The sequence below is a fragment of the Calonectris borealis genome, chromosome 1 (assembly GCF_964195595.1).
Source record: "Calonectris borealis chromosome 1, bCalBor7.hap1.2, whole genome shotgun sequence".
Lineage (NCBI taxonomy): Eukaryota > Metazoa > Chordata > Aves > Procellariiformes > Procellariidae > Calonectris > Calonectris borealis.
The window spans coordinates 136,667,868-136,695,529 of NC_134312.1; the positions used below are offsets into that span (position 1 = coordinate 136,667,868).

At 39.0% G+C, this 27,662-nt stretch overlaps 2 protein-coding genes across 20 annotated transcripts in view; one reads left to right on the forward strand and one right to left on the reverse strand.

The window, feature by feature from the left end:
* The window catches only part of GPM6B (glycoprotein M6B), a 108,119-nt gene extending 103,911 nt beyond the window's left edge, over positions 1-4,208 (forward strand). For 7 of the 12 annotated variants that reach the window (XM_075176073.1, XM_075176107.1, XM_075176142.1 and 4 more), the window contains one exon: positions 29-4,208. In XM_075176073.1, the coding sequence (XP_075032174.1) occupies positions 29-109 (81 nt within the window). In that variant the 3' untranslated portion in view covers positions 110-4,208. The remainder of the gene's footprint in view (positions 1-28) is intronic. The other 5 variants (XM_075176056.1, XM_075176091.1, XM_075176115.1 and 2 more) reach the window with 1 other exon arrangement.
* Positions 1-27,662, reverse strand: part of OFD1 (OFD1 centriole and centriolar satellite protein) — a 41,183-nt gene that overhangs the window by 145 nt on the left and 13,376 nt on the right. For 2 of the 8 annotated variants that reach the window (XM_075175989.1, XM_075175942.1), the window contains 13 exons: positions 27,038-27,111; positions 26,248-26,339; positions 25,916-26,105; positions 25,091-25,221; positions 24,616-24,727; positions 22,576-23,187; positions 19,866-19,998; positions 12,574-12,674; positions 8,866-8,985; positions 7,666-7,814; positions 6,547-6,717; positions 5,816-5,886; positions 4,564-4,754 (listed from right to left, as the gene is read on the reverse strand). In XM_075175989.1, coding sequence (XP_075032090.1) covers positions 4,709-4,754; positions 5,816-5,886; positions 6,547-6,717; positions 7,666-7,814; positions 8,866-8,985; positions 12,574-12,674; positions 19,866-19,998; positions 22,576-23,187; positions 24,616-24,727; positions 25,091-25,221; positions 25,916-26,105; positions 26,248-26,339; positions 27,038-27,111 — 2,002 coding nt within the window. In that variant the 3' untranslated portion in view covers positions 4,564-4,708. The other 6 variants (XM_075175948.1, XM_075175953.1, XM_075175962.1 and 3 more) reach the window with 6 other exon arrangements.

Sequence of the window (27,662 nt, forward strand, 5' to 3'; positions counted from 1 at the left end):
TCTCCTGTATTTTGTTCTCTTCCACCAGCTGATCTACATGATGGCTACTACATATAACTATGCTGTTTTGAAGTTTAAGAGTCGGGAAGATTGCTGCACTAAATTCTAAATTGTATAAGCCCAGTAAAGAGCTGCATTGCGTAGCTTGAAATACCACTGACACCCTAGGCTAAAAGTCTAGCTTTCTGAATTTTGTTACAGTAATTGTAAATAGCTTCAGTAAGCATCATTTAGCTTGTCAGATTAATAAAATGACTTCTTGTATATGAACTATGATGTGGATGAGATCTGGCTATTTTTTCATGTCGAGAGGATTCAGTTACTGTAGGGGTGTTTGTAAATCATCCTTCTGACGATGGGATGTTTCCGTTGCACGTCTCCACTTGCTTTCTAACAGTCATCTCTAAAACAAATACTGGAACAGTTCAGGGTCAGAATTACTAATTTATTCTTCATCCTGAACACCAAATACAGTCCCCCTGAGCACACAAAATATGTGTATGATACAAAAGAAAGGGAATAGTAAAGTAGTGGCCAGTCGCTTTTGGCTGAAATCAGAAGCCCAGATATTATGAATTAGTTGGCTTCTATTTCCAGTGCACGGATGATAAAATTATTTTCTTTTACTTCAAGTAATTGCCAAATCGTGCTCCCTCTGGAAGGAAATACATCCTTATATTAGCTCTGCGTAAAACAATCACACTCTTTCTTTCGGACCCTGAACTAGTAAGAAACAGCGTATAAATAGCTTCCGTTCTTGTATGGCTTGCACTTTAGTAACTGATTTCTCAGTAGCCAGATCTCAAAACTGTAAGTATGACTGCACGTGAAGCAAAACCATGCATAGTCATAGAGACCTTTTTACACTGTTGGGATTAAAAAAAAGAAGTGGTGAATCAGTGTTTTCAGATGTAGATTTTTTGCATGAAGTATGGTGAAAAGAAGTTGGGAAGAGATGAATGCACAAACTAGAAAAAAACCACACAATAATAATAATAATAAAAAAAGAACCAGTTGCTATATATGATATAAAACTCTTCACCTGAGGTTGGACAATGGAAGTTTAAAACGTAGTTATAAAAATATACGATTAAGACTTAACCCAGAGATTGCATGCTTTTGCTTAGTTTTGGACTCATGTTTTGTTGTTTAATTTTTCAATATGTTAATGTAGCCTTGTTCACGTAATAAAACTGTTTACAGTTTCAGGCTTTTTCCAGGGGGAGGGTGGAATTCTCGTCTGCTTGTTGGGGGACAAGAATTACCAGGATCTGGGCTTGGATATGCATAAACACCACCACCTTAGAAAGCAGTTCTTCTGAGCACCTCGTAGTTTACAGATTACATAAATTGCCACGTACAAAACTTTTTTCCTGCTCCCCCCCATTCTGCATTTTAATTGATCCGTACAACTCTGTAGCTCATTGTATTACTGTTGTACTAACTTTCTCTAAATTGTGAATAACCAACTGAAGTATCAGCATGCCAAATTCTAGAGATCCTTGAAAACAGCCTCTGTGCTTGTTTCAGTAACAGAATGCTTATTAACGTAGAATAACTTTTTTTTTGGTCGTTATTTTAAAGGGCGTCTATTAATCTAACTAGCAGCTTGCTTTGCCTCTTGACATGCTCACTAGCCATCATGCTCACCCTTCTCTTCCAGATCCACTTCCTCATGATACTGTCTTCTAACTGGGCCTACTTAAAGGATGCAAGCAAAATGCAGGCCTACCAAGATATCAAAGCAAAAGAAGAGCAGGAGCTTCAGGATATCCAGTCTCGGTCAAAAGAGCAACTCAATTCTTACACATAAATGTTTGCCACAGTAATTCAGCAGAAGAATTCTGTAGCTCTGACAAATCAACAAATAGCTGCTCTGCAGTACAGATGTGTGTCTACCAAACAAAATTAGAGAGAAGTGAAAAGCTTCACATTCCAGCTCCTGGAACACATTCATAGGGAAATCTTCCCACGGGTAATCTTCCATCCTTTCCTACAGAGAATGGAGGTTTTATTCCAGGCATTTTAAAAGGCAACACTTCACAATAAGTGACCAAATTATTCTTCTTCGAGACTTTTGGCATTCAATATTTGATACAGCATGACGTCCTGCACGAAACCGTGGCAGGCAGTAATCTCTGTACAGACCTTAGGCAAAGGCACGCGTGCGGCGTGCGGTTTGGTATCTCGGTTTATACACCAAATGAGACTGTGGCCGGCTGAGGTTTCTGACAGCTCGTGCTCACGTGACAGCAGAGTTGCAGCAGTTCCTAAGTTGCAGCGGGGCTCTCTTTGACCGCTCTCTCCCTGGGCCACAGGAGCAGCGCTCTGCTTCTGCGCCATGCTTTTTTATGACGGAGCAGTCACGCTCCTGTGCTTACGTGAGCGCTGAGCAGATGTCCCAAGTTTTAATCTTTTTATTAACTATTTAATGGAATGTAGATCCCCAGATCTGGATAATGATCCCCTTCTTTGAAAATAAATGTCAGCTCTGCCTTAAATATTTATTTTCTATAAATGTCTTAGCATTTATATAGTGGCAGGAGACCATTATCCTACATTTTAAGTAAGTGAAAAGTGTTACCTTATTAAAATGACACTGATCTGACCATTCCAAATGAGCGGATGAGAAAGTTTGCAGTTTTACACAAACAATAAAAATTACAGCCATAAAACAGAATACAGGATGTCCACCTTTCTCTATCTTGGTGCTTAGCAAATTTATAGTCAGTGCTTATGTGTTTTCCTTTTTACAAATTAATTAGCACATTAAGAAAACGTGGTGTTCAGAAAAAAAAAAACAACAAACCGGTGCCATTTTAAAGTCATTTCCCATAGAAGTCTGCCTTCTAATTAATGTTTTTTTCAGAAGCATTCAGTGGTATCTTGAGTATTAGTGATGGTATATTTGGTGTTTGTTCTATATGATATATATATATATAAAAAAAAAATGTTGGGGGAAAAAGTAAAATACATCAGTCATTTGAAAAAATTAAACATTCAAGTCATACCCATGTTAAGCTGACGTGTGGTTTGATAGTTTTGACCGTTTGCTGAATATAAATCAAAGGAAGCACAAATTTCTTCAAGTCAGTATTAAGAGAAAAGGCATTTTGGGGGGTATTAACTTCAAATATAATTTTTTTGTTAAATATTGAAGTCTAATTTGACAGTTTCAAAAAAGGGGCCAAGTTGATCAATGTAGAGCAAATATGACAAAATAGCCTAGTGTATGTTCTTACCTGTTGCATGAAGGAGACATTTCTACAGCAATGCAGGTGATGTTCTAGCCCAGTGTTTGCATAAGGGTAATAATGGAGGCAGTGTCTTAAAGCCTAATTCTTTTCTAATTCAGTGTAGCTATTACTGGGAGTTTTTGGAGTTTTGTTTAAGTAGTCTAATATTTTTATGTAAAGAGCATTAAATTTTGCTATGTATAAATTTTTGTAACCTAACAGTGAATCAATATTTTCTATCAGTGCCAAGGGCTTCCTGTAGTTACATCCAAGTGTTAAAATAAATATTTGTAGATAATAGACAACACTTGTGTACGCTTATTTGAAAACAGACCTACAGCTACTCTGTACTAGCGCATCTCTGTGCTTTATGTCTCTGTCTGAAGTTAAAGACGTTTTGTTCATAGTATCTCTCCCTTCGCTCCTGTGCTGGGAAAGGATGCCCCGCAGGTGTACGCTTCAGCGTGGTAAGCCAGCGAGTGTTTCTAGCACGAAGCAGGGGTAGTTGTCCCAGGCCAGCATAACGCAACAAGCACCGTCCACCCCGACCGGGACGTCAGGCAGGAGTCGTCGCGCAGAAATTCTGTAAATGCCAGCATTTACATGCTGGCAACACCAAATTAAGCAGCATGTAACATTCGACTAGCCACCAAATCACTTTTTATCTTAATTCCTCAAAGCAAAGTTTATTTCTGTCACATTTTCGGTCCATCATGTCTCAACATCCAGTGAATTCACAAGACAGAGCTTCGGTTTTTGCCCCTAAATTCTGTCAAACTTGGCTTCATGTTCTTGCCGTTAGGTCAAGATGCGCAGCCCCAAAAGCAGTGCAAGTTGTAATATATGCTGCCACCCCAAAATTACTTCATTGATTAAAAAATACTGTATTTTATACTGTAAATAAAGTTTAATGATCTTGCCTATAATCTACCTACAAAATACAAAGCTTAAATAAAGATGAGTTAAATAGCATTTTTATTTGGATCTCTCCATTCTGGGCTGGTTAATACCAACAAGGTGATACATGAGATAAGGCTGCTTTTAAAAGCGTTTGTTTCCCCCGCCATAGCAATAAACAGGGCACATCAGCTGGGTGCTGTCCCGCTCCGCTCCGTGAAAACGCGCAAGCCAAGGTCTACAGTTTTAACGGTTGGAGGGGAAGGGGTTGGGGGAGCTGTCAAAATGTATAGGAGTTCAGTGCCAAAGCCAATCATCTACCTGAACGTACAGGTTCATTTCTTTGCACTGCTTTGTCCTTTCTGTCACCCTGCTCAAGGGCCTCCTCCTGGATTAATAACACATTTGAAGGCAATGACTGAAGTGATGAGACAGCTCAAAATCAGCTTTATTAATTGTATAATTATACAGCCTGCAATCTTTGTGCCTAACATTTATCACATTAGGTAGAAAGCTGCTTTAAAAACATCTTTATTGTAATAATAATAATAATTTAAAAAATCAGTAGCTATCATTCACCAGAAGTTTTCATCCACGTCTCCGTGAGAAATTCCTGTAGCACTGTATTAATGATAGGAGGGTGGGAAAGAAAGTGATGTGAGTCCAGAGTAGTTTCTTACCTTAAATATAAATACTTGTTTTAGAGAGAAAGTTAAAGGTTCCATGCAGTTTAAGAGACCGCACATCATCACTGGCTTTATGTCCACCTATGCTGCGATTCTCTTGCTGTTTCCGTGAACTGAAGGAAAGAAGCCTCTCAGGGTGAGGATTTGGGCCTCCATGAACAGAAGGCCATCTCATCTATCAAAAAGCAGTCCTAGCTACCCACTGCTTCCATAGCGTTTGCCCAGTGAAAAGAACACCCTACAGATATCAGCGCAGGAGCACCAGGGTATGGTCTGGTATGTAAAACAGCACTTGAAAGGCACAGTACCAAATCGTTACTACGGTTAGTGTGAGCATTTAATTTTTTTAACCATTCTAGATTTTCTTGCTTACATATATTTTCAATTCTACGTCTTCAAATAAACAGAAAGATCTGATAGACGTGGGGTTGGGTTTGGTTTTTTCCTTGCCCCTGTCAAGCAACTAAAAACTACATATCCTTATTTATCGATGTCTAGAGAGACCCAGAGGAAATGCCCTAGCTGCGGTAACTCATGCAGGCAGCCAAAATCTCTGAAAAAGGTGTGTCGATTAGTTTGTTAGAAGTCCGTGATGCTACTGATAAGTCAAAGCTAGATGCAACGCTAGTAACAGGCTATCTGCAAGGTGCAGCGCAGACCAACTTTCACAGGGTCATTACCCCAGGAGAATTCTCTCACACTTCAGCTCCTTGTGGAGGGGCCGAGATGCTGCTCTGTGGCAGATAAAGGGTTTTAATTGCCACAGCTACTGAAAGATCACTGAACGCGGTTCCCAGATGCAAATGCCGTACAGTGCATAACTTCCCCTGTCTAAGAATGGATCCTCAATTTTTCCAACACATTTGCTTTTGATTACTAGTTTGTTTATATTTATTTTGCTTTTTAAGAAGGCAGATGTCTCAACTGTAATTCCTACTGTAACTATTTATTAATATGGGGTAACAGAAGCGATTAATAGTGATATATGAGCCTTACCTGTCATCCTTTTCACTAGATGTAAGTCCCTCTGTAAGTGATAATGCTCCTATTTCTTCTTTCTTTGAATCCTGGCAGCCAACAGGAAAATACACTTTCTGTAACCGGTTCTTAAGTCAAGGTTTAAGTGACTCTTAATAATAGCACCTGTACTTTAAGGCACCTAATTGAAAATAAAACCCCTATTTCTACAAATGCTGCGTTGCATCTAGAATAATGATGCTTTGGAAAATCAGGTTTGGGTAATGTCGGAACAAAAGTATGCTGCAGTCTTTCGTCAAAGTAATGTTCACCCATGTACATACCTGTTCCTAAAGGTCAAATTTTCCATTTTGCCAGAATAAATTCTATCAATCATTGTGTCAGTGCAACACAAACTGACCTGTGTAGATTCAAAACTGTATTTAAACACAGTTTAAACTAAAAATTGAAGACATTTAAATTTAAATACTGTCCTAGCACCTAAAAAACAAACAAACTAACAACCCCCACAGCATACCAGAAAAAAAAAAAAAAACAACTTGTAAAAGAGTTTCAGTTTTTTTCTTTTGAATCACTACATTTGTGCAATACAAATCCAAGCACTCATCCATTCATCTCTGCAGGTTGTTACGTAAAGCTTCTGAATGAAGAAAAAATAAAAGAATATTTTTTGCATTCTCAGCATGTTTTAGCAAGACATAAATTCAGCCAATAAAATTTTTGGGACTGGGTTTTGAGAATATAATCACCTTGTTTGCCAGTTCCTGCTCTCTGCTCTGCTGAATTATTCTCATGTATTTTTCTAATGGATTTGGAGTAGGATCCTTTACGTCATCTTCAGCACCAGAATTATTGTTTTCAAATTTTCCTCCCTCCTTATCTTCTTTTTCTTTATCTATTTTCGTCGAGTCTTGGATCCACTTTAAGACACAAAATCAAAATTAAATACCGATCAGCTCAAGAAAAATACCTTTATACCTATATACCTGCACCACAGGCAGGATTTCATGTTAACCTCGGTAAAACATGCCAGTCTAAACAGCATTAAATTTGTTACATGCAGTTCAAGATGAAATGTTAAGCTGTTGCTTCAATTCAAAAAGTGACATTCAAGAAATCCCACTCTAACCCGGTCTGGATGTCTGAGATGCTGTGAGGCCTGGGGCTTCTACGTATGACATCTACATGTGAACTGAAGAAGATGAGCTGACACAGGTATTCAAGTTTCTTGAAGGGCCTGGTTTGCTGATGTGAAGGGGAGCACGAGCATGTCTGATCAGTACCACTAAATTGAATCAAATTAACCAAGGTTTAAGGGTGGGAAGAGGAAGACAAAATGGGAGGGAGCAAAAACCAAAGTTTTATACAGGTCCTAGAAATCCACAACACTACTTCAACACATGCTACATCAGCTCAAAGGGACTTAAGCAAACTCCTTAAGGTCTCCTTATAACTTCCACTCCAAGAAAGTACCCTAGATACCCTGATACAGGGTAATGAACAGATGGACATTGACATGTTCTGGTCGTGTCCCACCAGCAATGGTCCAGACCAGAAAGTCAGTGAATGTATAGCTTGTTCCAATAGCATGGTGACAGCCGCCATCTAAGTTCTGGCTGAAAAACTGTAGCTTCCAGTTACCTGAAGCGTGGAAGAAAAAGCATCTGTTTCCAGTGAAAAAGTTACTTGGCATAAGGAGAAATTCTAGTGAGACTCTTTGGTTAATCGCATAACAAGGAACTTAGCCTCTACTACTTTCACTTAAAGAAAAAAATGTATTTTTAACCAAGTAACTCAGACAGCAATCCTAAAATACACGGCACTACAAAGCTGCATTACTGTCAGAAATTAAAATACTAAATCACTACCTCTTTGTTAAGCTTTTCCACTTCGTTTTGCTCTCTTTCCAAAGCTTCCTGTTGTTCTCTCTCTCTCCTTTCTTCTCTTGCTTTCCTTTCTTCTTCTAAGTTTTCAACTTCTCTATTCTGTTCTTCAATCTGTCTTTGATCCAGCACCGCTGTGAAAAATTATTTCAACATCTGTGATTTGATTTATGTAGTTCAGTAATCTACTACAGTAGCATACAAATAAGTAACAGGTTCCTGTATAACATTAATAGTAAATGAAAAACAGCTGGATATATCGTTTATACATATACCAAAGTTATTCTTAGGTATCTGGTAATGTTTCTTCCCACCTCTATACATTTTTAGTCTGCTATGACTCACTAAGAGTTAAACAGTAGAGCCAAAGTAGAGGCCAGAGAGTTGACAAATCTCTCTATGCACTTCTCATTCCTACCATGGACTTTCTCATTAAATCTCTGTTATCCTAAAGTTCATGTTGCTATACTCTCTCCCTCTCTGCAATATGGTTGGATACAATTCTTTATATTTATAAAGCAAAGCACTTAAAAAACCTTTGAAAATTATTGCAGGACACACTGCTAATGTGACCAGTGTATTTAAAAAGCTGTGTAAGTAGAACAGCATTCAGATAGTAATAAGATGGGCAAACTAAATACTGGGAATTGTTAGAAGCTAGAGAGCTCTCCTCTTAATAAAAATAATCATAATGCTTCCATCTGCATATGCTGCACTGAAATCATCCTCATCTAACCAAAGAATTAAAACAGCATTGTGATAATACAGTTTGCACACAGAGTCAAGAAAAATGAAAAAAAGCCAGACAAGCAGTACATAAAATACTTAAACAAAACAAAACCTTTCAAGTCTTATTTCTATCAAGAGCAGAAATAATAATTATCCTAAAGAGAAAAGAAAAAAAACAAAATCGTCTCTCCAGAAGCTGGACAGGGGGGTGGGACGGGTGACAAAAGTGTTTAAATTAAAAACAAATTTAACCAAAACCAGGGTGAAAAAGACATCCTCATACAGTAAAGTGAAAGAAAACATTCCTTCCTCTTTATTACATAATTAGCACTTTTGGAAAAATTTTTCAATCACGCCAGCATACATACCTACAGAATGTTAAATATTTGGCTTTTTGTTTTATACATCTGACATTTAAAAAGGGTATTCACTTTTGTTTCTGAGCTGAGAACTCACTTAAGTCCTGCAGCGAAGTGGCTGTTGCTGGCACAGTGGCTGTGACATGGTTTCCATTGACGATGTCCCCAGATGGATGCAAGGCATCACTTTCACACTGCTCTGGAATGTCCCCCTGATCTGGAGAAGAAATTTGAACAATGGCTTCATTATTTTGTAATTACAATAGTGGAGCACAGCAATGGACACAAAGTGTGGGAATGGCTGAAGTAGAACACATAAATATCAGCACTAATTGAGCATTTTCCCTTCAACTTGACCATTTCCATGAGGACTAAGAATTATCATAGGCTGTACTTGCTTCTTTAATTACAGAATTGTTAGTTTTGAAATCAGCTATTGGAACACATCTGTTTACAAAGCCAAAACAGATTCATGAATAAATATACAACAGAAAACCAAAATGTTTTCATTTCTTTACATAATCAAGATACGGGTCACAGAAAAATTACGTGTCCAACCTTGGCTCATCCTTTCCATGCACATAAAACAACCTTTAATTATTGGATCGCATACTGTTTCTTCATTAGGATCCTTGCCTTCTTCAGTGCACAGGATGGATACTGCTAACTCAGATATTCTACATTATATTTTCTTCTCCCTGCGCAATGTGGCTCTGAATTTACAAAAACACAATTACTGTACTTCCTCTGTGATCATTGCTATGATACTGAACTGCTTATTTGCAAAGTATGCAGACTGCTATTCTCTCAATTTTATGCGAGAGAGCAAAAAGAGATAAATAAAAAGTCAGATACAGCCATTTATCTCTAGGTAGCCAAACTGAAACACGCAAGACCATTTTTCCAAGCATTTAGTGTAATATAGTACAGATACTTTATATATCTCCTTAAGTTTTGGGTATTTGGTTTAGGTTTAGAATAGGGTAGAGGTAAAGGTTTAGAATATATCAATTTCCCATCCTTCAAACATTATCGAGGTTTCAAGCATTCTTCTTTTCCACGTTATAGTAAAACTGAAATATTTTGCATGAAGAAAAACAAGACACCCAAACCGATCAGCCTCTCTCTCAGAATGGTCTGAATCTCTTTAATTTAAAATTCTTTTAAAGGAATTATAGATGAAAGGATCACAGAAAATTTCTGCCAAACTGTCAGTCTAGCAAACTTATAAGAATGTTTTCAGTTTCTTACAAAAGCAACAGGAAGTCCTACCAGCTTCGCCTAGGAAAGAAAATTCTATATATGTTTTAGGTAAGATCAAAATAATGGGCTATCACACTCAAAATCTATTCTGGTTTTTTTTTTGCTCTCCCTTTAACTTTAGGTTTAAATTATAAGGTTATGAACAACAACATTATTTCCATATGAGGCATCAGTATGTTTCAGGGTATGTAACATTTAAATAGTCAAAAAACTCCTTTCACAAATAGGTTCCTGTTAAATATTATATCTAACTTCTAAAGGTACACTAACGACCCAAACAAACAAAAAAAGCCAAACCCAAAACCATATAGTACACAACATCTTTACATTAACCTTTCTGCAAAGGAAAAAAAGGTAACACTCTTTGTACACCTTCACTCCTTTGTGTAAGGGTGGACAGCAAGAGATGCATTATTTCCTTAAGACAAGCACATCATCTAAAAGCAATTACTGTCAACAGAAATTCCAATCTTTTCTTGGTCGAGCTCACTCACAGTAGGATTAAAAGGCTTTCCGTATTTTCTGGCATCTCCTTCACTCCATTGTTTTCTTCTACTCTTATCAATTTCTTCCTTCATTATATCTTATTCTACACTTACTTTTTAGATTTTACATTCTTATTCCCCGCCAATTCCTCCTGGGTTACCTTCTCCTCTTTTTAGCCATTCTGATTTCCTTCTACATATTGAGATTGTCTTTTGATGCAGTCTGACCCAACTAAAGTACTGTTGATTTAGAAATCATCGGCATATGCAAACTCCTAAAATTATTCTTTTGACTACCACACGTCACTAAATGATACAGTCGTAACTTATTTGGGCACAGCATCTACTCAGGGCTAATTGCCAAGAAAATGCCAGTTTATTCTCATGTGTGATAAAATAAAAGTGAAATATGTAGTGTATTGCTAGAAGTCTCTAATATGAAATTAAACAAATAAATCTAAATCTAATTAAAATATGAAATGAGTAGAAACCATTAGTGGCTACAGGGTCGGTTCACATTCAAATAATGCATTTAAAGCTTATAAAAGAAACCTAAATGAGGTAAATTAAAAAACAACAAATGTACCGAGTAAAACTTCACAAAGAAATGCATAGATGAGTCATTAGCTTCTGCTAGTTAGCATAAACACTATCAGCACATTTGCTGTTTAAACAAACAATATCTTTTTTGGTTGGTTGGTTGTTTTTTAAAATACTAAAAGCCATATTCTCACAGCTTCAGGAGAGTGAGCAAGGGCATCGCTCCATCTTCCATACGACCTAACCACAAACAAAACAATAAGCAAGTCTCGGAAAACACTCACACTAGTTAGGAATATTTTCTTTGAAATCAGTGATTCTAACTCTCCCGTACAATAATTACAATCTCTTCACCAACTATGAGATTAATTATACCACCCAATGATGTATCTCCACCAGTCTCAAGACTTTACAGACCTAACAAAATTTGGAAATGGGAAAGGTGTTTAGATGACTGTTCACATCTTTCTCATTGACAATTTCCCTTACTTTAAAACCACAGTTTCTGGGAAAGAAGGCTGCTCAGGTCCAACACTAAGATGTCACTCAAATGCCAAAAAACTAGGAAATAAATGCAGTAACTGTGCTTCTATTTCTCTCTCCATATACAAATGGCTATGGAGTGTGTAAATTTTTATTATCCTCCTCTTTCTACAGTACCCTAGTTAGATCAAAGATTTTTGAAAACTGACCCTGCAGGCTTGACTGCAGCATATAGAGAGAAGGAAACATTTTCTAGCACGCAATGCAAAACACCACATAGTCACAATTCTTCCTGCAATCAACAGAGAGTAGAAATGTAAATAAATAAAATGCTGACTTCAGAGAAAAAAAAAAAAAAAGGATAAAATTCATGTTTCAGTAACTGAACCATATGTTCCAAAACTACTCAGAGGTGCTGATTAATGACAGTGTAATTGCAAGTGTTCTTCACACATTTACACACAATTCTAAAGTAACTTCTAATTTGTAATACTATTTAAGCCTCAGTTACTGAAGGAAAAATCAACAAGAGTATATGTAATGGCTGCAGAAACTTATCTTCAGAATTACAACTTGGTAATACTGCTCTGATACTGGTCCACGATGAACACTCCTTCGAGTTTTAGTTTATGCAGAAAATATAATAGAGCCTCAAGTTAGTTCATATACTAGTGCACTTTGTTGTTTTAAAAAAAAAATCCTACAGAATTTTGAAACGTTCTGAAACAACTGTCAGACATACGTGCATTAATCAGAACAAGGTTATGCGAGAATTCTGAACAAAAAGTATGTTCCCAAATTTCAGAACCAACTGGATTTTAGTGTCTACTTATTACTACATATCCTTCTCCTCTAAAGATGCAAATATGAAGAAAATGAATCCCTCATCATCTGAGACAGTTTGTTTTTCTTGTTTCCAACATCAGTCAGAATTTTTTCTCTCCAACTACAGTCTTGAACTACCAAGGCAATTGTCTTACAACTGTTAAGCCCTAGGGTGTTAAACAAACTGTCTAAAATGCACTAAAACTTACATTCAAGAGAAGAAATGTGTTCTTCAAGGTCCTCATACATTAGTTTCTCTGGTTTGGGGATATCACTGAAATCTTGTTTATCTGTTTGTTGATTATGAAGTCTGAAAGAAGAAAGAAGAACATAAATAATTTAATAAATATAAATGCTAAACTTTTAAGCAAATAGATTTAAATATAAGGATTACTCACATGCTTAGCAACAGACTAAACCAAATGTAAAAACCATGCAACCAAAATGCTGTAACTTTCTGACTCGGAAAGTCAGCTCCATCTCCCTGATAGCCACCTCCCTGTACCCTTTCCCCAAGGTCTATACATGACATAAAGGCATTACGTTAAAACAAAATACTCTCAAAGACATAAAAAGGAGTAAGGAAAAAAAAAAGGAGAAATACAATGAAGTGTGACACTTAGTCAACTGAAATTAAGAAATTTGCCTCTTTAGGCTCTGTGTTACCGTCTAATTCCCACTTTGATGTCATCTTAACAGATGTGTTTGAAATGTATTAGGATTAGATGTCTGGCAAAACATATATGCAGGGATGAAAAACTGGGTGCTATGAAAAACGGGGTTAGTGCCCTCATTCTAAATCCCCATTTATCTCAGCAGAAAGACAACGTGAAAGAGCAATCTCTCTCACATGACCCAGCTACTAAACTCCGACCAGAACCAGAATAGCAAAAGGAGTGCAGGTCACTAATGAAATTCAGCAGCAGCACTTCATAAAGGAGCTTACTTCACACCAGCTGGTGCTCTTCACCACGGCATAAACATGTTTGTGCTTACAATTTCTAAGGAATTCAGGTCTTCTGTGGGGCAAAAGTGGAAAACAAACACAACATACCCCCACAATGAGACGTTCAATAAAAAATGTAAATCTGGGGACAAATAAATAAATCTGCATTGTCAGAAGGATAGTTCAGTAACATCAGTGGGGAAAAATACCCTATAAATTAAATACAGCATAATAAATGGAACTTCAAGTTTTGGGAAGTCTACTTCATGTTTTTAGTCTTTCCTTCACAGAAATGGTTAAGTGTTAAATAATTCTTAAGGGTGCAAGGTTCAAGGACAGGCACGTCACTTTCTTCAATACTGTGTCCTGCAACGCTGCTAGAAAGACAGTCCATACGCTGCCTCAGATTCAACAAACAGAAGAGGTCTGCCTTGTGAAGACCAGTAAACACGTGTATTTCCAAACAGTTTTCAAAATTCATGCCATAAGACAAAGTTGGCAACCAAACCCTGGACCGTCCCTAATGTCAATATTCCATAAAACAGTACTGGTGTGCCAATCAACACCAAATGATTAAATTGCATGAGCTATGCATAAAATTACCATTAAAGTTCAAACAAAAAACAACCACCACCATCTAAACTATTTTGTTAACGTCTGAAATTACTTTTTTTAGCCTAAAACTGGTAACAACACTCACAATCAGTTTCTTCAGCCCTAAACAAAAAAAGAATGGTTTAGATAATAATCTGCCTTATAACTCTAGTCTTCCTGTCTGTGTTTATTGGCTTCCTTCATACCACTCATATCTTGAAACATAAACAAACAAGGAGCTCCTGTAGTCACAGAAGCAATTGTTCTTCCCCACTGACAGAGGGGAAGACTTGTAATGGCTTACTGGTGTTACAGCATCGTATTTTCTTTTCTTTTCTTTTCAAAAAAGTTCCCATTGCCACTTAAAATCTACAGGTCATAAACTAATCCCACAATACACATCAATGATGTGGTATTTGCCTAATAATGAGAGTAAATAGCTGGAAAAGCCCACACATGCATTTCTCAAATATTTTATGTAACAGAAAACAGTCCAAGGCACAAGAAATTAAAAAATACTCAACAAAAGAATGTTTTCCCAAGTCTTGGGAAAGCAGCATGTTCAAGAAAATTATTGGGACCTCATACCCTTGCTTTGTCACAAGGAACCCAAAAAAGCAACTACAACCCATAGCTGCCTGCCCAGACCTTGGCCTGTTCTTTGCAACACAACTTGCTCATACTGTTCACTCTTCAGGCAGCGTGGACTCTACAACATTCTTCAAAGAAGTACAGTCCCTCACAGTATTAGAGCATTTTCTCCTATCACCTTAACATGCAGATTAACGCTCAGCCTTCACTTTGTAAGGTCTGTCACCGGAATACAGGACATCTGAGATAGATACACTGTAGAAAATGTGAATGAGCAGGGAAAGAAGAGACAGCCACTTAGAATCATAGAATCATAGAATCATACAGGTTGGAAAAGACCTCTAAGATCATCGTGTCCAACCGTCAACCTAACACCACCATGCCCTCTACACCATGTTCCTAAGGGCCTCATCTACACGTCTTTTAAATACCTCCAGGGATGGTGACTCCACCACTTCCCTGGGCAGCCTGGTCCAAGGCCTGACCACTCTTTCAGTAAAGAAATTTCTCCTAATGTTCAATCTAAACCTCCCTTGGTGCAACTTGAGGCCATTTCCTCTTGTCCTATCGCTAGTTACTTGGCAGAAGAGACCAACACCCACCTCGCTACAACCTCCTTTCAGGTAGCTGTAGAGCGCGATGAGGTCTCCCCTCAGCCTCCTCTTCTCCAGGCTAAACAACCCCAGTTCCCTCAGCCGCTCCTAAGACTTGTGCTCCAGGCCCTTCACCAGCTTCGTTGCCCTCCTCTGGACACGCTCCAGCACCTCCATGTCCTTCTTGTAGTGAGGGGCCCAAAACTGAACACAGTATTCGAGGTGCGGCCTCACCAGTGCCGAGTACAGGGGCACGATCACCTCCCTACTCCTGCTGGCCACACGATTTCTGATACAGGCCAGGATGCCGTTGGCCTTCTTGGCCACCTGAGCACACTGCCGGCTCATGTTCAGCCGGCTGTCAACCAGCACCCCCAGGTCCTTTTCCTCTGGGCAGCTTTCCAGCCACTCTTCCCCAAGCCTGTAGCATTGCCTGGGGTTGTTGTGGCCGAAGTGCAGGACCCGGCACTTGGCCTTGTTGAACCTCATACAGTTGGCCTCCGCCTATCGATCCAGCCTGCCCAGGTCCCTCTGCAGAGCCTTCCTACCCTCCAGCAGATCAACACTCCCGCCCAGCTTGGTGTCGTCTGCAAACTTACTGAGGGAGCACTCGATCCCCTCGTCCAGATCATTGATGAAGATATTGAACAGGACCGGCCCCAGCACTGAGCCCTGGGGAACACCGCTCGTGACCGGCCGCCAACTGGATTTAACTCCGTTCACCACAACTCTCTGGGCTCGGCCGTCCAGCCAGTTTTTTACCCAGCGAAGAGTGTACTTGTCTAGGCCATGAGCCACCAGCTTCTCTAGGAGAATGCTGTGGGAGACAGTGTCAAAGGCCTTACTGAAGTCCAAGTAGACCACATCCACAGCCTTTCCCTCACCCACTAGGCGGGTCACCTGGTCATAGAAGGAGATCAGGTTGGTCAAGCAGGACCTGCCTTCCATGAACCCGTGCTGGCTGGGCCTGATCCCCTGGTTGTCCCCGACATGGCTCGTGAGCAGCCTCAAAACCAACCGCTCCATGATCTTCCCCGGCACCGAGGTCAGGCTGACCGGTCTGTAGTTCCCCGGATCCTCCCTCCGGCCCTTCTTGTAGATGGGAGTCACATTGGTGAGCCTCCAGTCGTCCGGGACCTCCCCAGTTAACCAGGACTGCTGGTAAATGACGGAGAGCGGCTCAGCAAGCTCCTCCGCCAGCTCCCTCAGAACCCTCGGGTGGATCCCATCCGGCCCCATAGACTTGTGAACGTCCAGGTGGCATAGCAGGTCATTAACTTCATCCTCTTGGATTATGGGGGGTTTATCCTGCTTGTCGTCCATGTCTTCCAGCTCAGGGGGCTGAGTACCCTGAGGATAACCACTCTGACTACTAAAGACTGAGGCAAAGAAGGCGTTGAGTACCTCAGCCTTTTCCTCGTCCTTGGTGGCAACGTTCCCCCCCCGCATCCAGTAGAGGATGGAGATTCTCCTTGGCTCTCCTTTTGTCATTAACATACTTATAAAAGCATTTTTTGTTGTCTCTCACGACAGTGGCCAGGTTGAGTTCTAGCCGGGCTTTTGCCTTTCTAATTTCCTCTCTGCACGACCTAACGCGATCCCTGTACTCTTCCTGAGTTGCCTGCCCCTTTTTCCACAAGTGATAAACTCTCCTTTTTTCCCTGAGTCCCAGCCAGAGCTCCCCGTTCAGCCAGGCCGGTCGCCTTCCCCGCCCGTTCTTCTTGCGGCACATGGGGACAGCCCGCTCCTGCGCCTTTAAGACTTCCTTCTTGAAGAACGTCCAGCCTTCCTGGACCCCTTTGCCCTTCAGGACCGTCTCCCAAGGGACCCTCTCGACCAATGTCCTGAGCAGGCCAAAGTCCGCCCGCCGGAAGTCCATAGTAGCGGTTTTGCTGGCCCCCCTCTTTACTTCACCAAGTATCGAAAATTCTACCATTTCATGGTCGCTAAGCCCAAGCTGGCCTCCAACCACCACATCTCCCACCAGCCCTTCTCTGTTCGTGAACAGCAGGTCAAGCGAGGCATCTCCCCAACTTAAAGGAACTAATCTCACAGTCCCTAGAAAAAACAGCTTCTTTTCACGGCCAAGAACACAAAGGCTCTCGCCAGATTCTAAGCACAAAAGAGACCCTCTCTACATTAAATGTATATTGAGGATGTGATAGCAACAAAATAAGAAAGGCCTACGAATGCCTGCTAAAGCTGCTCCAGGACAAGCAGTCTTTCTTGAGCCACCAAATCTGGAATGATGGCTAGCAGGTTAAGGCCAATTCAAGTGTCTCTTCTTAGGAAAGAAACGTTAAAAAATAAATACTTGAGCTTTTTCTGAAGATACCTATTCAGGATTCTCAGTTTTGGAGAGTGGAGGCACCAGTGACCGTTAAAAACAGAATTTCGTACATGGAAATAAGAGATACAGAGAGGAATTTTTATGCAGCTTAATTTTGCCAAGTTATTAATTTACTTAAAAGAGACCTTAAAAAAAAACAAACACAAAGGAAAAGAGAAAAGTTCTGCTACCCATCCCCTTCCCACATGCAAAGGAGACTGGAGATTCCTATTCTGAAAACAGTTATACAGGCACATGAACAAGCTCTTCAGAGAAAAAAAAAAAGTTAGTATTACAGCTTGTTAATGAATGAAGTGAGAATGTACAACTGCCTTGATTTAAATTCTCAAACAGACAGCAGAGACTACCAAGCTTCAATCAGCAAAAGCTCATCAGTCAGGTCACAGATGTGAAGAATAAAGACACAATAAGAGACATAGCTTTGCTCAAGGAATTAACGGCCTTTTTTTATTAAGGGGTTTTGTGTGTGTCAAATATAACCTCAATAGCTTTTGCACATCAAGCATACGCAAAAGGCCTGTTCTGATATGGGAAAGATGAGAGATCACTACTTTGGACAGGAATTTGTGATGAGCTTGTAGTTTTACCTTTTTCTTGAAAAATTATTTCAAATCATTGAAACATGAAGTTTACTCCTCTAAAGACACATCATTGTCTTCTGAAATGAAGTTTGTTCTCAAATTAGTCTACAAAGTCAGCAGGAGTTCTTGTTAGCCTTATCAGGACCACATTTATAGGGATGGCACAGAAGCCTACCAGAGGAATCAAACCTGTCAAATCTCTAAAGAGCCCATGACAGGCAAACTGCTAAAAATACATCCACAATTCATGAGGGTGAGGATCTCTGATAGGATTGTTGTAAATAAGACATGCCAAGTGATAGTCAGTTAATTGGCCACTGTAGTACCTTCACATTCCCATTTGCAACACAGTACAGGCATTATTCTTACTCAAAAAAGTATACAGTCTAAATTTTTAAATTATCAGTATGGTCCAAAGTTATATCTGACTTCTTCTGATGTGCCATATCTTGGACATATGCATATATTCCTCACATGTTTAAAAAAATAGTATTTTTTCATAGATACTATACACATCGGCATGTCAGTCAGTTGTTTAACTCAGATTCACTTTTAGGAACAGTTTTTACATTTTTAGAAAACTTTTCGAAAACACGTTTTCTGAAATTAGAGATTAACACAATATTTATTTATTAACAATGAATCTTTCATTCAGCTGTCTGAAAGTGGTCTACTGTGTAGAGAAGGTCTACACTGACACAATAGATTTCAAGCGCTGCAGAACTTACAGCTCTCTTGAAATATGAGGATCTACAACACACCTTGCTTTAAATAATAACATCCAATGCTTTCCAAAGTTCATCAGAACACTGACACATGAAAAGTGGACAAGCAGAGAAGAAGGGGAAAAGCAGAGAAGAAGGGGTAAAGCAGAGAAGAAGGGGAAAAGCAGAAGTTTATTGTTAAATCTAGAGTTATATCTAAGGAGGTATCTACAGCAGCCTGAAAACCAACAAAGTAAATCAGCCTGACCTGAGCCCAGGAACATCTAAACTTTGATGTATGACTTGTATCTGTCAGGAGTGCCTTAGCGGTGACACAGTGCACACCAAATGAACCACCTTTTATCTTCGAAGCCACACATGGTAAAGCAATACGGAAGCACAAACTGAAAGTGCTGAGAAGCACAGTTCTAAATAGTGTTTTAACCACAGAAGAATGAATATCCTTAAAACAGCAGAATTTGAGCTAAGTTTCAGTAATGGATATTTATCAATTTGCTATATCTGTCTTAAACTTACATGCCTTTAGGATGTCTCACATTCTCACTCTCCAGGCTTTTTAGCCCTTTGCTTAGCACTTCTCCGTGGCAGTGGAATTTTTAGGCTCTGGAGCTAGTGCTACCGTTACCATTACTCCCCAACAGAGGGAATCTTTGGAATAACCTTTCATCCTTGCCCAACTACAATAGTGAAATGACTTTACAAAACAATTTGTAAATCAATCAAGTTTTACTTTGTCATAGGACAAGACTTTTTTTTTTTCTTTTGAAAAAACATTGCCTTCATCTGAAGCTTCCAATGCACTTGAGGTTCAAGTATTTCACTGCATATAACTTTGCACTGTAAGGAAGCAGAAATTTTACAGAGGTGAAAATGTCAAATCGTATTTGCCAAAGGTGTTTGGATTGGGGCGGGGAGGAGGAAGGGTGGTGTTTGTTTTTTTTAAAACTAACTTCTTCTTGAGGCATGATATTCAAGAATGGAAATCCTCATCTGTCTTTAGAAAAGTTCTCACTTACAAAATTCATGGCTTACTTGAATTGTAAAAGCAGCTATTCCCATGAGCAGTTAGATAAATGTTTCTTTTAAAAGCAGGTTAAAAATGTTACTTTGTAAACACTTACCTGATTTTCTGGCCATGACTGGATGGCGAGGAAGAAACAGACTCAGAAGATGAAAGGACATGTGGCTTTGAAATAGGAGAAAGCTCCTGGTCAACACTCTGCTGTGAAGAGGCAAGGTACGAGCCACTGACGTCTGCAGAACAAAAATTCCACAATTTGTATGAGTCAGTTATTTGTCCTACCACTTCTCAGACAGTTTTTTACAACAAATGCATAATTGCACTGTGCAGGCACCACCACTATAGGGCAACTAACATCCAAATCTACCAGGATTAACATGAACTTTCTTGTACTGGTTATTTCTTCTCCCCCACCCCCCATATGACAATTCTCCTCTACAAGCCTTCATCATCATAAACTTACTCCTCACAAAGCCTATGATTATCATCACCCTATAGTATGTCCATGTTCCCCACAAACTGCAGCCCCGCTGCCAAACACCAAATAATTTCTCCCATGCTGGGCATTACAGAAAGCAGTTACAGACCCAGATTTCAAGGTAGGGATGTGCTTACTAGCCAGCAAAAGATAATGCTTGAGGTCTCCCAAAGGCCATTCTTCATTAGGAAAGTTAACCTGGAGGTTTCATTTTCTATAGATTTATTAAAATAGGGAATGAAGCAAAGAAGAAAATCTTTGAAGATTTTAACCTCTTAATAACAGCTGTAAGGTTATCAGGGAAGGAAGACAGACAGATGACTAAAGAAATCTTGAGTTTCCTAGGAAACCAAGGTAAAAAAACAAACCCCCTGCATTAAAAAGGCTTTTAATCAAACTTGCAAAGTCCAGCACTTTGCTTGAATTTTGCTTTGCAATCTTTATTTTCCTTTCCTGTGCAGCTGCACAGGTCTTTCATTACTAGACTATGAATTATTAGTTTTTCCACAAGATTTGGTATTCACTCAGTAAGCAGGTACTGTTGTTTTCCTTCTCTTTATTGACCAAATAACTTTTACTGTAGTCAGTGCTAATTTGGCTCAAGAGATAGAGGAAAAGCCATTATTAGCACTCCCATACCTGAAGTTCTTTCAGTCATTGTATAGAATTGCACCCCGTTCATGGTGCACATCACACTGCCGAAGTCAGGATGCTTCAGACCAAGGTTGCCCATGGATTTTTATCTCCAGACAGCCCCTATGCCCACGCAACACAGATGAACACCCTCTAAGGAAGCTGAGCACTAACCGGGACCCAGCAGTTACGTCGTGCTCGTGGTGCTGTATCAGCAGTACCCGTTCGTGGTGGGAACCCTCAACCCACCCACATCCAATCTTTTATAAAACGACCTGTCAAATTTTCATATGCAGAACAAATGGACCAGTACAGTACATAGTACTTACCGCATGCGCCTCCTCGGCATAACACATATTGCTGGGTAGGACACAGGTAGCACAGCAGACATCTCAAATGGTAATTTACTACAACCTACTACTCTTTAGAAATTATCTAGGATTGAACTTACTGATTTTCCACTAAAAGACAAATAGCTGAGGCCTTTGGCTCACAGCATGCTGTCTGCAAGACTCACCAACCTTGCTCTTTCTCATGAGAAGGTATGAAGTTTGGTCAAGTAATGATCAAGGCGAAAAGTACTTAGTTCTGGTAGCATCTGCCCCGGCCTTTCCTCAATCAATACTTGGGCCCTCCCGACAGGGAAGTTTTATGCCTGCATCTACACATATTGCCACAGAAGCAATAAATTCCGCAACTTACTCATGGCATGAAAAAGTACTTCTTTCTCTTTCCTTTCAATTTGCAGAATTCTGGGGTCTGTGAAGCAGCGATTAATTGATCCCTTTTCACCTTTTCCACATCACTCATTGCTTTCCAGATTTCCCACAGCCTACTTCAGCCAACTTTTTTCCAAACTAAGCTGCCCTTCTTATATTTAACCTTCCTTCATGCAGAAGCTGATCATTATCTTTTTTTTGTTACTATCGCCTTTTTTCATCCTGTTAAATCCATTGTGAGGGTGACAAGAATTGCATGACTCAAGAAGCAGATACACTGCAGATTTGAAACAACATAATTTTTTTTTGAATTTTCAATTCTGTTCTATTTTGCTTGCTTTTCTGAGTATTGCCTCTTTAAAAAAAACTACTAAGTAATTATTAGACACTGTGAAATTAATAGCAAATTACAATTTTCCAATCATGACCAATCCCCTCCCCCTCACAATTGTTCAGGAATATTTGATAAAGATGTCACAGCAAAAAGAACAAACAAAAGCAAATCTGGACCTTTCAGACTGGAAAACTCAATTTAAGAGAAGCCAGATGAAGCAGTCTTCTGCTGCACATGTTAACTACAACAGCTAAATGAAAAGATAGGAATACAGAGGGAGAGTTATTAAAACTAGGAAATTACAATTAATGTTGCAAAGTAGTTATACTTAATAGCAACCTTTGAATTAAACTCTGCATATCATGAAGTTACACCTGTAGTGAATTATATGGCGTAGTCTTCTCTTTAAAGCTACCTGAACTAAGTGCAGTATGTTTAGCCTCCCTGAATGTACTTCTTCAGTACTTGTTTCCATGAAGAAGCAATACTCCAAGCAGCTAGCATATTTTGTCTCTGACTCCTCCTGCCTCTTAGCAAATAACAAATGAGTGAAAGACTATCACTGCTAAACCTTCTCCTTCCCATAGCTCAAGAGGAACACTAAGTAAAACCCCAGTACCACACCACATTAACAATTGCGACTTACCATCTGAAATTTTCTTGTTACTGAGATCTCTTTCCAATTTGGAAACAGGAGTAGAAGAAAGGCGTCTTGAAGAAGATGCACCTCTGTGTGGTGGTGTTAAGGGATTTTTAAAGACATCAACCTGCCCACTTCTTTTGATGCATTTTTCACCTCTTGGACTGCTCAGGGGGGAACGCTGGGAGCTGGGATTATCCTCTAGAAGTTCATGCTGGGTAGTCAAGGGGGGTCTACTAATAGCACACTGTAGAAGTAAAGGGGACTGCATCTTTCTCGGTGTTCTGCCTGCAGCCGCACCCTGCATGACCCTGTGTTGGTAGTTCCTGTAGGCTTCTTCCAAAAACTCTGCCTCTTTTTCTAGTTCTTTTATTCTAGCCCGGGTTTGCGCCACACACTCCAGGTCAGAATCTGGAGAAGCACTGCGTGGCTGTAACTGCTGACGATAGCCAACTCTTGGCACAGCATTTACCTTCATCACATCGGTCATAACCTGATTCTTCAGGAACGTGCTATCCACATAAATATCATGAGGTATAATTCTGTCACCAGTGAAGTCAAGGACAGAGCGATCGATAAGTGAAGGCTTTGGATTCCGATACACTTCATTCTCCAGAGCTAAATGATAGCAAGAGAAAGTGAGTGACAGTAAAGAGTGAGAGAGGGAGAGCCCTAAGAAAACAGAAACAGTAAAACACTGCATTTAAATTCCAATTTGATCAAAATTATTTCAACATGGAATTGGCTTAAATTTTGAGAATTTAATGGGTTGATTTAAATGTATTTTAATGTAGCTGCAGAGCTGCAAGTTATCACTAATTTATTTTTTTAATATATAATCCTTCCATGTAAAACTACCTCAAGTATGCACTCTACAATGTTATTTCTTAAATTATGCTTAAATAAATAAATACTAAAACATCACCACTTCGGACACATTATATCCGATCATGCTGTTAAAGGGTGAGGGACACAGAGCAGGCCACAAGTCTTAAGTTTCCTTCTATTTAGATCAAAAAAGAAATTTGGAGAAAAACAACACAGCAACATAGATAATGGTGCTGTTTTTTTAAAAGAAGTACTTTTCCAAAATTGTCAGTTAAATTGAATGTTTGGGGATTGTCTGCTTCCTGGCTTGCTCTTTACGCTTCAGCAAGCCCAAAAGACCAATCTATAGGGCTGTATCTTTCTCAGCAAAATGACAACCTTGTTTTTATTCTACATAAATGGTTCTTCAATGACATCCTTAACTCTGATGCAAAATAAAAGTCCATGCAGTACTTTCAGTCATTTAATTAAAATATATATTTGCTATTTTGACACTAACAAATTTCCAATTCCAAATGGTACCAATACTTGTACCATATACGAAAATGTACATATTGGTCTAGTGAATAATATAAAGTATTGCATATACTGAACTATGGTGCAACACATGCTGTATGTAATGAATAATCATTGCAGACTTAAATCCCAAAACATTTATTTATCATACTTGATATTAGCAATTTGACAGATAGGCATCTTTAGAACTACATTTCTTCAGCAGACTGAGTTGCTTTACAGAAGTGCCTCTCTAATGCCCATACGAGGTGCATAAGCTATTAGCCTTGACAACAACTGTTTAAAAGTTAGATTTAAATTTGTGAGGTACGCAATACAATTTCAAATTGATTATTCTTATTATGAACATTCAAGAATCAAAGTGCATTAAAACACAACTCGCCTCCTGGAAAACGGTGATTATGTTATCACCAAACATTAATGTCTTCATACTGAGGAAAAACAGACAATAAAAACATGCAAGTATTCCGGGAGGAATGTTTTCCCTTCCTTCTATATGTTTGTCTTCTGAAAGGAAGGGAAGTTGTAATCAGTCTGCTTTTTAAATTGGGCTTTTAAATAGACTTTGATTTTAAACTTGAAATCTCCTCACTGGTGGTGTATTAGTTCTATGCAACTGCAGCTTTTTTACACCTCTGGAAATTCTTACACTGGTCAGGCAAGTGAACTTCATAAAGGACTGCTCTGGTGTAAGATACAAACCTGCCTGTGTTTGTTTCACTTGCAGTTTCAGTTCTTCAACCTGCACATTCAACTTCCTGACAGTAGCTTCAGAGTCCAACAGTTGGGTCTTTAACTGAGCACAACGCTCAACCTACAGGAGATTGAGAGAAAAACAAAACCCAGCATAATTCAAACAAAAAGACGACTCTCAACTGGCTGCATACTTGTTTCTAAATGTTTTTCAGGTCCATACAAACCATATACACACAGTATCCTACTGAAAGTCAGTGCTGACAACTTACTGACTTGGAAAGATTTACTTTGGCTATGTTGGGGTTTTTTTGTCGTTTTTTGGTGTTGTTTTGTTTTCTTTAGAGTTGTTTACATAAAAACAAGAAGAATACAAACAATCCCTGTAACTACACTCTAAACGGCCTACACAGGTACATAGATAAACGTGAACAAGATGACAGGAAAAAGAAAGGATTCAAATTATTTAGAAAGAATAATTCACCTCACTTTGTAGCTGCTTTTCCAAAATCTGCCTATGACTTTCAAATTCATCCAGTGCCAGCTTCCTAGAATGTTCCGCTCTTCTCAGCTCCACTTGGCAGGCCAGGTGCTCCGCCGAGGGCTGGGACAGCTCTACCCAGAAAGAGAAACACTAGACACTCAGCTATAGAATGTAGCACTTTTCTACATGATACCCCTTCAAAATAGAAAGCTGATTTGTTTTTAGGAACATAACAAGGCTTTGTTTGAATAAAGTACTTAGGGCTTTTTTTTTTTTTCCTTTTACAAAGGACCGAAATTTTTGTTGGCATAGTCATTTAAGAACTAGACCCAGACTGTCCTATTCTGGAAGAAAAATACATATCCCTATCTTATGTAACTGGGTGTACATCTCTACTCTCCCGTAATCTCAAACGCACATTAAAAATACTTGGCATTTTATAACTATAGTCAAGCAAGCACTTAAAAATAATAATGCAATGTTCTTTTACCGTTATTAACCATACTAATGCTATGGTTAGAAATATTGCACTGCTTTTTTCAAAGAGTGAAAGGGATATTCTTCATATTATTATAGCTTCCACTTAATTCAGGATTTCTACTATAAGACATATTAAAGAAAATAAACTTGTAAAATGAAACAGTCCTTGACATTACACAAACATTATTTGGGGTTTAACGCAAACTACTAGTAAACATAATACAAATAATGTATTTTAATGAAAATTTATTTCTAAACAAATAGACATTATTTCATTTCTAAACAAACAGACATTCCCCTATAGGGAAACATAAAGAAGAAAATTACTAAATCATTCACACTGACTGTCTCGAAGATGCTGGTTCTCACTGCGAGTGTCATCCAACTGCTGCCTAAGTAGTTTATTCTGCACTTGGAGCTCCAATTTCTCCTCCTTTAGCAAAGGATAGTCTGATACCTCTTTCAGTTTTTCTGTCAACAACTGATTCTGTTTATTTACCAACAGAACCTGGGCCTTCACTGACTCCAAATCCAGCTGCAGATAAAGAACAGTTTAGAAGCTTATGAACTGCTGTACTACTTAACAATATTTTTATTTCACATTCTCTTTTTCTTTTAAATGTACTTCAAATGCACTAAGTAGAATACAGCTTCTTTAAATTCATGTTTACAATTACCTCAAGCTCTTTCGTGCGTGATATAGCTTGCTTGAGTTCCTCCTTTTTTGAATTAACAGCAATGGCTTCTTCATGCAAAAGCATAGCTTTCTCTGCAGGGAGAATTACAAATGCTGAATTAAAATTAGTAGAGTACAGTAAAAAAACTGTATCAGCAAAAAACAGTTCAAGCTGCTAAGCCCAACATTCAATTAATTCAAGACATAAAAATGACTGAATGTCATACACACTCCTTCAAAATTAAGTAAATCACACTGTGTGTATATATACATATGCATACATACGCTCCTTTGGAATTAATCAAATTCATATGCACATGATGTAACATTTCTTTCACATGTCCCTAGCTTAAAAGTCTAAATATGTTTGGTCCCAGCTTTCTTCCTCAAGCTCCAATTAAACATCTTGTGCACAATAAATGTAGAAACTGGCAACCATTCAAGGGTATGGTACCAGACTGTACCAGAGTTCAATTAGAGAATGAATAAGCTAGTAGCACTTCAGAAGGAGATGGAAAACTGAAAAAGCAAAACACTTTGCAGCTTCTGTATGAAGCAGCAGCTCACAGTTCCCACTGCATTCTGAACAGCAAGGAGTTGCTGACCTGTCACGTTATCCTGCTACATGTTTTCAAAATCTATTTTGATGGCTTTTCTGTCACTTTTCTGTCACTTTCTGTCACCACTGTTACGGAACACCTTGACTGTTTAGTAACAATAGTGTTTTGATACCTGTTAGTAAAAGCTCTAGAGATAAACAGCTACTTTATTAATCTCAGAGAGATGGTTACCTTTATTTTTTTTCTCATCTTCAGTAACTTTATTGGTTCTGGCTATGTATTCTTCTTTTAATTCAAGCTGATATCTAGAAGTAAAAAGAATTATGTATTCCCAAAGTATGTGTGTGCGCACATCCGCATGCATTTGTGTAAATTCCAGTCTTTCCCAGACTAAACTATAACACATAATTATTTATTGACAAAATTAGTTATTGCAGCGTCACTGAAACGGTTGGAAAGGGCCATGCCAACCACATCATTCAACCACCTGCTCAAAAAGCAAGGCTACCGCCAACTCTAGATCAGGTCAGCTGTGGTTCTTCTTAGACAACTCTTGAAAGCCTCAAAAGATGTATATTCCACCACCTCCCTGGATGACCTGTGCCAATGCCACACTACACTCCCAGTAAATTTTTTTTTTTCTCCCCTGTCAAAGATGAACCTCCCAAGCCACAATTTACAGCCCCTGCCATATGAACTCAGAGGTCATGTCTGATAGTCCCATAACTATCTTGGCAGATACTTTACTAGGCCCTCTCCAGTTTCTTCATGACTGACTTTAATTGGGGAGCCCAAACCTGGGCATGGTATTCCTAGCACAGCCTTCACCAATACCTGAAGGGGATAATAACATCCC